The sequence below is a fragment of the Mus pahari genome, chromosome 11 (assembly GCF_900095145.1).
Source record: "Mus pahari chromosome 11, PAHARI_EIJ_v1.1, whole genome shotgun sequence".
In the NCBI taxonomy this organism is placed as follows: Eukaryota; Metazoa; Chordata; class Mammalia; order Rodentia; family Muridae; genus Mus; species Mus pahari.
Genome location: NC_034600.1, coordinates 24,783,395 through 24,793,754, shown reverse-complemented (window position 1 = coordinate 24,793,754; position 10,360 = coordinate 24,783,395). Strand labels below are relative to the sequence as shown.

The 10,360-nt window shown below is 45.1% G+C and overlaps 1 protein-coding gene across 1 annotated transcript in view; it reads right to left on the bottom strand.

Moving 5' to 3' along the window:
* The window catches only part of Dmgdh (dimethylglycine dehydrogenase), a 78,230-nt gene that overhangs the window by 39,354 nt on the left and 28,516 nt on the right, over window positions 1-10,360 (bottom strand). The window contains exons 8-13 of the mRNA XM_021208546.2: window positions 8,296-8,494; window positions 6,085-6,254; window positions 5,378-5,531; window positions 3,071-3,236; window positions 2,355-2,485; window positions 170-387 (exon numbers count right to left, since the gene is read on the bottom strand). Coding sequence (XP_021064205.2) covers window positions 170-387; window positions 2,355-2,485; window positions 3,071-3,236; window positions 5,378-5,531; window positions 6,085-6,254; window positions 8,296-8,494 — 1,038 coding nt within the window. The remainder of the gene's footprint in view (window positions 1-169; window positions 388-2,354; window positions 2,486-3,070; window positions 3,237-5,377; window positions 5,532-6,084; window positions 6,255-8,295; window positions 8,495-10,360) is intronic.

Genomic DNA, 10,360 nt, shown 5'->3' with positions numbered 1-10,360 from the left:
GTGTGTGTGTGTGTGTAAGCATGTATTGTGACTGTGAGTGTGTGTGTGTATGTGTGTGTGAGATGCACTGTGAGGGTGTGACAGTATGTGATAGTCTGCAGTGGGTGTGAGTGTGTGTGTCCCATTTCTGGTAGCCTTTCCTTACTTTAGCTTGTTTCCCCATTCTTACCAGTATAGGAAATCCTGATAGCAGTGACCGGAATGTCCGAGATCTTTAAAGACTTGGTTTGAAGAAACTTGAAGACGTCATCGCTGAGATCTTCTGAGGTCAGCTTCTGAAGGACTCTCCTCGCGTACGGCCCTGCAACTCCCAGGACCCCAAGCTCATCGGTTACGTTTTGAATTTCCACATCATATCCACCTCTGAAGGCTGCTTCTTCAATCCATCTGCATTGGGGTCATAAGCCTGGTTAAACGTTGCTTGAATAATGCATGTTTCTACCATTCTATGTCTCTGAAGTCTTCCTTCAAGTTTGGAATTATCAGAAAGTCCCTAGAGGGTCAGGGCACGCAGCCATCTCACTCTGAAGGTTGAAGAAACTGAGTCCCCTGGATGTAAATTGCCCACTTAAGACTTGGGAGGGAATTCTTCCAGGTAACGAGAATCTTGCAGTTTAAATGAGCTTTGCCACGGTTATAAATAGTGATGGTTCTGTTGCATTTAAACTAATGGTCCCATTTTCAAAAATTAATTTAAACCTGAATTTGCTTCAATACCTGTACACAAGATGCATCCGTGTGCTGCTAGCCATTAATAATGTGCCTGCCACCGGACGCATAATTGCTCTGACAATCTCTCGGAAAAGAGGAAAAACTCCAGTCTCAATTTCTAAGTCTTGATGAGTTTTTGGAAGGCAACGCTCAGGCCAGGCTATAATTTATTGAGCTGTCCCTGGAGTTCTGCGAGTCTATCACAGTGTTCCTCTAGATGAGAAGAGGCTCAGTGGCTAAGGTGACCTCCACACCCCTGCGCTTGAGCGTCAGAGTTCCATAATTCTACCACTCAGGTGGAAATCCGAGTCAGACCCTGATTAGATAGCAGTACCCCCCACACTTTCGGGATACTAGACTAAAAAGATGGACACCTTACAGTGGACCGGAGGTCTGAGCAAAGGCAGGTCAGCAATCTAGCTGTGAGGCGGCGTGCACAGGGTATCCCAAAGGGAGAATCTGATTAAGGGGGTTAGCTGGCTGAAGCAAATCTGATGTGGTGCTTTAATCAGTCATGCTGACTTTAGCAGGCAACATTAACCCACACCTGTTTCCTCATCTGCAAATGAGGACAACTCATGCTTTGCAAAATCTTTCAAAATTTAGCACGTGTTTGTTGTATATGGGGTGAACATATATGTACACATGTTGTAAGTGTGTGCAGAGGCAAAGGTTGATACTGAATATCTTCCTTGATGGCACTTGTGGCAGTTTGAATATGCTTGGCCCAGGGAATGGCGCAATTAGGAGGTGTGACCTTGTTGGAGTGGGTGTGGCCTTGTTGGAGGAAGTGTGTCACTGTGGGGGTGTACTTTGAGACCCTTCTCTAGCCATGCAGGAGCTAGTCTTCTCCTGTATGCCTTTGGATCGAGCTGTAGAATTTCTGGCTCCTCCAGCCCCACATCTGCCTAGGCACTGTCATGCTCCTGTCTTGATAATGGACTGAACCTCTGAAACTGTAAGCCAGCCCCAATTAAATGTTGTCCTTTATAAGAATTGCCTTGAGCCAGGCGTGGTAGTGCATGCCTTTAATCCCAGGACTTGGGAGGCACAGGCAGGAAGATTTCTGAGTTCAAGGCCAGCCTGGTCTACAGAGTGAGTTCCAGGATAGCCAGGGCTATACAGGGAGACCCTGTCTCAACAAAACAAAACAAACAAATAAAGAATTGCCTTGGTCATGGTGTCTCTTCTCAGCAATGGAAACCCTAAGACAGCAAATCACCTTGTTATTTTGAGTATGGAGTAGGACTCATCCCAATGTGGTGGCACCATTCCCCACACAGGGGGTCCATGGGTGGCGGCGCCATTCCCCACGAAGAGCATCCACAACTGTGTGACAGTGGAAAAACCAAGCTGAGTTTAAGCAAGTCATCATGCCTGCCTTCATCTCTCCTGCTCCTGACTGAAGCTGTAGAATGACCAGCTGCTTGAAGCTCCCGTTCCTGCCTTGACTTCCCCACAGTGATGGACTGTAACCTGAAACTGTCAATTGAAATCTATGCCTTTCTCCCCTAAATTGCTTTTTGTCACAGCATTTCATCACAGCAATAGAAAGGAAACTAGAATTCTAGCACAAGAAAAACTGTGTGAGTTTGAGTCACTGTCACCTGTACAGAATTATATTTCATCAGATGTCCACTTACCTAAGGTCATGAAGTTCTGACCCAGAGCCAGTGATCAACAGGAACTCCCCAGGAGACTGCTGGGAAACAGTCAGCTCAGCATACACTCGACCTCTGGGCGTCAACATGTGACTTATGTTTGTAAAACCCACCTGCACAAAAGAATTTAGAATAATTTGAGGATGAATTAAGTGTCTTCACACACATGTCAATTGTGTGTAGCATGAAAAGCCTCACCTATTTACCGTTATGTCAAATGGATGAACTAAACAAAAAATTAATTTAAGTTTTCCAATTAAACTATCATACAAAATTGTTTGTCCTAAAAATGACACTTCAGGGCTGGGAAGATGGTCCTTAAGTAAGGGTACTTTTGGTCAAAGCCTAAATTCAATCCCTGGAACCCACAAGTCAAAAAGAAAGACTTTTGCAAGTTGTCCTCAGACCTCTACATCATGCCTGACACACATAGATAAAATAGGTGTAATAATTTAAAAAAACCAATAACACACTCATTTAACTACAACCAACTTTTAAGATCTTATTGACACGTTAAGTGAAGTCATCAGTTTCCTAGACAACAATCTATTCAACAGAAATTTCAGTTGAGATTAGTTTGCACACTCCTGGTCCCTTGAAGCATTCTGGCATCCACTTGGAATAAGTGGAGTCAAAGAAGGTGGGGTCTGGGTTTTTTTAAAAGGAACAGGTCAGAATCCTGGACCTTGTCTATTTACCTTGGGAATGACATTTGCAAAGAGATGGTCCAGAAGTTGGGTGGAATCTCGGCCTTTGATGTTGAACTTGCCAAATGGAGACAGGTCAATCACACCAACTCTTTGCATAACCTGTTTGTACTCAGAGCCCACCGGCTCAAACCAGTTTGTGCGGCGGAAACTTGGCCTGAAACACAATATTTACTGCCATCCATTATCCAAAAATTATAAAATATAAAGTGAGAATATTTTAATCCGTTTCCCCCATCTAGGAAAGCCTTCTGGAGCTGGGGGTGGGGCACCCTCGAATCTGTTCTGTAAATCATATACACATTTCGGAATCTGACCTTTTATGGTTTACTTATCTATCCATTTGACCCATTTTATAGTGAATGAAGTGTTAATTAGTGAGAAAAGTAAGGCAGAATGCATGGGTACTCTGGTAGGGAGGCAGCGTGGAAGGCAACAGTCCAGGGTTTTGAGCCGGGTTGCAGACTCTGGAGAGTATTTTTCAAATACCAGCTGTAAAGCCTCATTAAACCAGAATGGAGTGTGTATGAATGTTGTGCATGTGTATCTGTATATGTGTGTACACACGCTACCTGTGCCTGTGTCTCTGTGTGTGTACCCATGTGTATGTCTCTCTGGGTGTGTCCATGTGTGTATATGTCATGTGTGTGCACGGTCGCACACACAGCTATCTAGCCAGCACTGTGAATACAAATCACTTCCACTTGTTAAAAGGGGATTGGGCATCATGGCAGGTTCCAGGGGTGCCCACCCCTGAGATAAGCAATGGTCTAGCCCACTCCTTAGATAAGCAGTGGTCTTGCCCACCCCTGAGATAAGCAATGGTCTAGCCCACCCCTGAGATAAGCAATGGTCTAGCCCACCCCTGAGATAAGAAATGGTCTAGCCCACTCCTGAGATAAACAGTGGTCTAGCCCACTCCTGAGATAAGCAATGGTCTAGCCCACCCCTGAGATAAGCTATGGTCTAGCCCAGCACCTTCTCTCTTCAGAGAAAAGACACAGTGTGGCTTCTAGGTCCTTTGCAGTAGCTGGACAGAATAAGGTCTAGAATAAAGGCCACTGATTCATCTCCACTTTAGCAGATGAACTTCTAACATGGCGTTCCTAGCTTCTGAACAGAGTGCTGAGTCTGCTGAGTTTTCCTGTAGCTTAACTATTTTTTTTTAAAGAAACTTAAGCCAAATCTAAACATCACAAAATGAAAAACCAAGCTAGTATTTATCTGAATCATAAGCATTCCGACCATTCTAGACCAGATACCTCTAGAGCCAAACCCGTCTACAGCATCCCCACCTCTGTATTCTACACCACTTAGCTGAATTTAAAGTAGACTTCAAAGCCTGTTGTTTCCTGTGCTTGAATGTTCATATGTGGATGCATGTGCACATATGTGCTTATACATGTTGAGGCCACAGCCAACCTCCATGCCATATCTCAGGAACCGCTCACCTTGTCTTATTTCCAAGACAGGGTCTCTCGCTGGCCTAAGGTTCACCCACAGGCTAGGCTGGCTGGCCAGCAAGGCCCAGGGACCCATGTGTCTCCGCCTCCACAGCATTGGGATTACAGGCATATGCCCCCTTGTCCTGCTTTTATACACGCGCCCTGCTTTTATACATGGGTACTGGGAATTGGATTCAAGTCCTCATATTTGCATGACAAAGTGCTTTACCAACTAAACTATTTTTCTAGTCCCAAAGCCTGTTTAAAATAGCAAAGTGACAGGTTGACAGAAACTGTAAAGTAGCTTCTAGATTTGCTGTTCATGTTTTCTTAGTTTATGGGTTCTCATTAGGACAAACCATCACCATTAACCCCAAGTCCAGCCATGACGTGCAGCACTTCACAGGGACTCAGAGGCCCGTATTGGTGGCATACTTGGTGGTTTAGTTTAACCCCAAGTGCAGGTGCTCTTGTCTGCTTTAGAGCTCTGAGTCCTTTCCACGCAGCATTTGAATGCCATGAAATTTGTCCAGAACCCCTAAGCCATGAAACCCCTAAGCAGCCAATTAAAGCCATGGTTGCACTTAGGTAAGGCTGATAAAGTTTCCTCTGAGATCCTGGTAGCTGCCAAGCAGACCAGGTGTCACTGAGACTGGACCGTATCCCCTGGGCAGGCCTAAGGAATTTACCTCCATTATAAGCAGGTAAAGGATACCAGAGTAGACTCGGTGCTCCTCCGAGAGGGGCACAGTTATGATGGAGAGGAATCTGTGCCCCTACTGTCCTTCTCCGGTCTACCCCTGCAATGGCAGCCCCTGATCAAAACCACAGGCCGGCTAAGACATTCACTTACCTATACTGAGTGTCCTGGCCGGGCTTGTAGAACCAGTGTGGCTGTTCCCAGCCTGCATGGAAGCCCATGGAACATTTGGATTTCAGGGTGTTGTAGAGCCCACTGACTCTCTGGGTTGGCCTCCCAGCAAACCGCTCTTCTTTAGGATAACCAACTGCAAAGGGAATACCAGTGCTTTAATAGTTTATAACTGAAGTGGTTCAATACACTGGAGGGCTTTTAAGAGTGGAAACAGTGGGGCTGACAACCCAAAAGCATATATATGGCTTTTGGGTAAAATAAAAATACATTGACTGCTTAAAATCAGTAACATATTCAGTGATGGACCCAATACATTAACCATATATGGTTAACACATTCCTGGCCATTTCTTTTTTCTTTTTCTTTTTCTTTTTTTTTTTTAAGATTTATTTATTTATTTATTATATGTAAGTACACTGTAGCTGTCTTCTGACATTCCAGAAGAGGGAGTCAGATCTAATTACAGATGGTTGTGAGCTACCATGTGGTTGCTGGGATTTGAACTCAGGACCTTCGGAAGAGCAGTTGGTGCTCTTAACCACTGAGCCATCTTTCCAGCCCCTCCTGGCCATTTCTTAAGGCATGGTGCTGTTTACAATCCCCCGCCAGCCCCAGGGAACAGAAGAGAGTGTCTAAAGTGAGAGGGGTTGCAGGTCTCTCTAGATGACAGCAAGCTAGTACATCACCAATGTTGTTGAACCCGTACGATTCTCGGGCTTTGGCCTCGGTGTACTGTGTCGTTGTCCATTTGCCGTAGCGATTGGGATCCAGTTCTATCAGGTCAAAAGGAGGTTCTCCGTGCAGGATCCAGTCACTGAGGTACCTCCCTACCCCACCAGCGTGGATTATGCCGTATCTTTTGGATACAAAGATGTTTCGGATGTTACAAATGCGGTGCATCCAAGTTGTGAAACACATCCCAATACCTTACAGGGCACCAGATCCGACGTCACCTATGGTCTTCGGGACACACAGGCAATATAATCTTTATGGGTTTTTTTTTTGTTTTTTTGTTTGTTTTTTTTTTAAAGATTTATTTATTTATTATATGTAAGTACACTGTCCTCAGACACTCCAGAAGAAGGAGTCAGATCTTGTTACGGATGGTTGTGAGCCACCATGTGGTTGCTGGGATTTGAACTCTGGACCTTTGGAAGAACAGTCGGAGTTCTTACCCACTGAGCCATCTCACCAGCCCTCTTTATGTTTTAATAATCAGTTTTTCCCTAAAAAACAAGGCAGTGTACGTTCTGGCGTGCAAATGAAAGGCGCCTCACTTGGTTGCTGGTTTGTTTTCACAGTGTCTCAAGGGATTCCATACCTCCTGCAGCTAGCCTAGGGCTGCAGGCTAGGAAGAGGCAGACCCCAGAGAAGATGTGGTTGGTGCTTGCTCACCAGCCTTCAGGAGCTGACTTTATCCTGACTGACAGGCAACTCAGTGGGAGGCACCCGCCCCGCCTCTTCTCAGCTCAGTGCAGTGCTGACTCTCTTAGGAGATGCCTCCCTGCCAAAGCCCTTCAGCTTAGAAGCATCCCATCAGAGGCCAGCACACAGTGGGTACTGCGGGAAGGGTGGAAAGGAACATGGCCTCTGTCCTTTGCAACTAAAAGGTCACTTGGAAGGGAAGGTCTGTTTGCCTCCTATTTTTACAAGACAATGCTTCGGGTCTTACATAACCCAGGCTGGTCTCAGACTGACTATGTAGCTGAGGGTGGGCTAGAACTTCTGATCTCCCTGTGCCTCCCTCTCCCTACCTTTGGTATTAAAGGGATATACCACCATGCCTGGCTTATAGGACACTGGAGATCAAACCTTTCTGCATGCTAAGCTAGCACTCTACTGAGCTGTATCCTCAGCCACAAAAAGATATTTTAAACCTCTCATATGATTGTGATATGAGAATGACCACTTCCGGTCTACCTGCCCATTCATATCTAACGAAGCCTTTCAATATGGTTTTATCTATGATAACATAAAAAAAAGAGGTTTTTGAAAACTGAATGGGGTGAAAATCATGGAGAGAGAATCAAAGGAAGTTGATACTAATTGGGAGAACCCCATTCTCTCCCTGGGTTTGATCCCCACCACCACACATTTAAAAAAATCCTAACTAAGCACTCCAGCACCCCAACTATAGTAATCCAACAGCCAGCGCCTTGGTTCTAAGAAGCGTGGGAGGAATTTGGCAGAAAGGAAAATGCTTTCTCCACAACTGCACTCCTTTAGAAAAAATGAATGTACCTTGTGTATTGACAGGCCAGTTCTCAGGGAGAAAAGCTATCAGTTTGTACTTGTAGCTCGAGGCTTGGCACGGAGCTGGCAATCATTAAAGATTATTTGAACAAACAGCCAAAGAGAATAGAGAAGAAAACTAGTGTATTGGAAACTGTGATATGATGGTGTAGTGAGTTTGACATCAGTATTCAGCATATTAATGGGACAAATATTAGAAATGAAGCACGGGCAAGGAGCGGAATCTTAAGTAGGAAGCAGCTGAGGGAGTCACACAGAAGTAAATCACGTTAGACAAACAGGACTTACAGTGAAAATATGTAAGCCATGTTATCCATTTGATCTTTTGAATATGTCACATTCTGTTATGAAAATATTCCTGTCCGGTTGGGGCAAATTGACCTCTTGGCATGAAAGGAGATGTGAAGAATGGAATTGACAGGAAACACATGACGACAGTTTCAGAAAATGACTGCCCTCTGTGTGCTAACCCTTAACGTTGAAGTGCTCAGCCCATTACACTAGTTCCTTCCTGCATTCCTTACCTTACTCACCATTGACCCCCCACCCCCAGACTCTTCCACATTTTCCATTTTGGGGCCCGATATTCAAGATTAGCCATAAGCACTTCTACAAGAAATGTCAAACCTCAGGGTGCTACTCACCCAAAGCCAATCGCCACCCAGTAGTTCCTGACCCCCTGATGGGGCCCCACCATAGGCAGAATGTCAGGTGAGTAGGTGATAGGGCCGTTGACGACATTGATGATGTCCGCCTTTTTCAAAACAGGAATCATCTCCATGGCAGCTTCCAGGTGGTCTGAGATTCGGTCTAAGTCCGACTCAAAAAGTTCCTTTCCAAAGCCTAGAGAGACAGACGCCATGCTCAGAATGTCCCTGCGGATAGACGAGTCTCAGATCGATGCAGTCTCTGAAACAGGTGCCTGTATGGAAGACTTTTCTCTTTTCTGTAGATACTAAACACGGGGACACTGAGATGACTCAGAGCATGAGGGCTCCTTCCACCGAGCCTGACGATCTGAGCTCATTCCCTAGGACTCTCGTGGTGGGAGGAAAGGAGGGAACTGGCTCCAGCAGGTCATCCTCTGACCCCTGCGCATGTATCATGGCATCTGAATGCCCTCATACACACACCGATCAGTCAGTCAGTCAATCAATCAATCAACTAATCAATTAATCAGTGTAAGAAATATTAAGTCTAAATCGGCACTCACTGTCCCCACACCAGTACCCCTGGGGAAACAATTCTACTCTTACTGAAACAAAAATAACCTTTTCAGTAAAGAGAAACAAACCGTGTGCTTGTTTTTCCCCCAACATTTAACCCAATCATTTTTGTTTTGTTTTGTTTTGTTTTTTTGTTTTGGTTTGGTTTGGTTTTTCGAGACAGGGTTTCTCTGTGTAGCCCTGGCTGTCCTGGAACTCACTTTGTAGACCAGGCTGGCCTCGAACTCAGAAATCCCCCTGCCTCAGCCTCCTGAGTGCTGGGATTAAAGGTGTGCACCACCACGCCCGGCTCCAAATCATTATTTTTAAAAGAACAATAAATTGGCTTGTCAGGAGAAATTTTTTAAATCTTTCGATTAACATAAAATCGAGAGCAAATGGACTGTGCAGTTACCCCAGGAGCTGGAGGAGGACCAAGCTCCAGGCTCTGGGAGGGAGGAGCTGAGAGCTCCTTGAACTGACAGTGGCTCCTTTCATCAGGCCGTCTCCTTCCTGCAACTTGGCTCCCACATATGCCCATGGGCTAGGGTCCTGTACGCACAAGTGAGTCTTGCACAACCATCACTTTTTCTTGTCCTACAAGTCACTGTGACTCAAAGCATGGTCACAAATAAACATCATGACATTTGTCCGCACAGTGTCCACCCAGGTTCCTCCAGCCCTTCTTGAGAACTGCAGGTCAGGGTAGTGGCATGGAGCTTCCAGGCTACCAGGGTTGCCCTGGGACATATGGATACCCATGCCGGGAACAACTGGAAGTCTGGCTCTCCCTCCCTTCAGCTAGGATTAACTAAATATTTTTTCAGCATTTACTTGGAAGAAAAGCCACAGCATGGACAGAATGGAGAGAGCCCCCACCTCAGCCTCCCCTAGTGGCTCAGCCCTCACTCTGATGTCAGGAGTAATTCTGCTCAGGTCCAGATGTGCAAAGCCCCTTGGCTGCTGGACCAGCCTCTACAGGAGGCGAGGTGGGTCAGAAATCTTTTTCTGTTACTTGAGAGGGAGAGATATGTTCTATACTGCAAACTATTTATCAACTTACAATGCCAGAAAATAGGGCTGGGGAGGTGGCCCTGTCTAGAAACTGGTCTTGCAAACACAAGGACTTGAGTTTAAGCCCATGAGTCCATGTTTTTTTAGATGATAGATAGATAAATAGATAGATGGATAGATAGATAGTCAATAGATGAATAGATAGATGGATTGGTAGATGATAGATAGATAGATAGATAGATAGATAGATAGATAGATAGATAGGTAGATAGATAATAGGTGGATAGATGATGGAACAGATGAATGGATGGATAGATAGATGATGATGAATAGATGATGGATGGATGGACAGATGGATGAATACATAAATGACAGATGGATAGATGATGGATAAATGGATGGATGAATAGATGATAGATAATGGATGGATGGATAAGTAGGTAGGTAGGTAGGTAGATAGATAGATAGATAGATAGATAGATAGATAGAT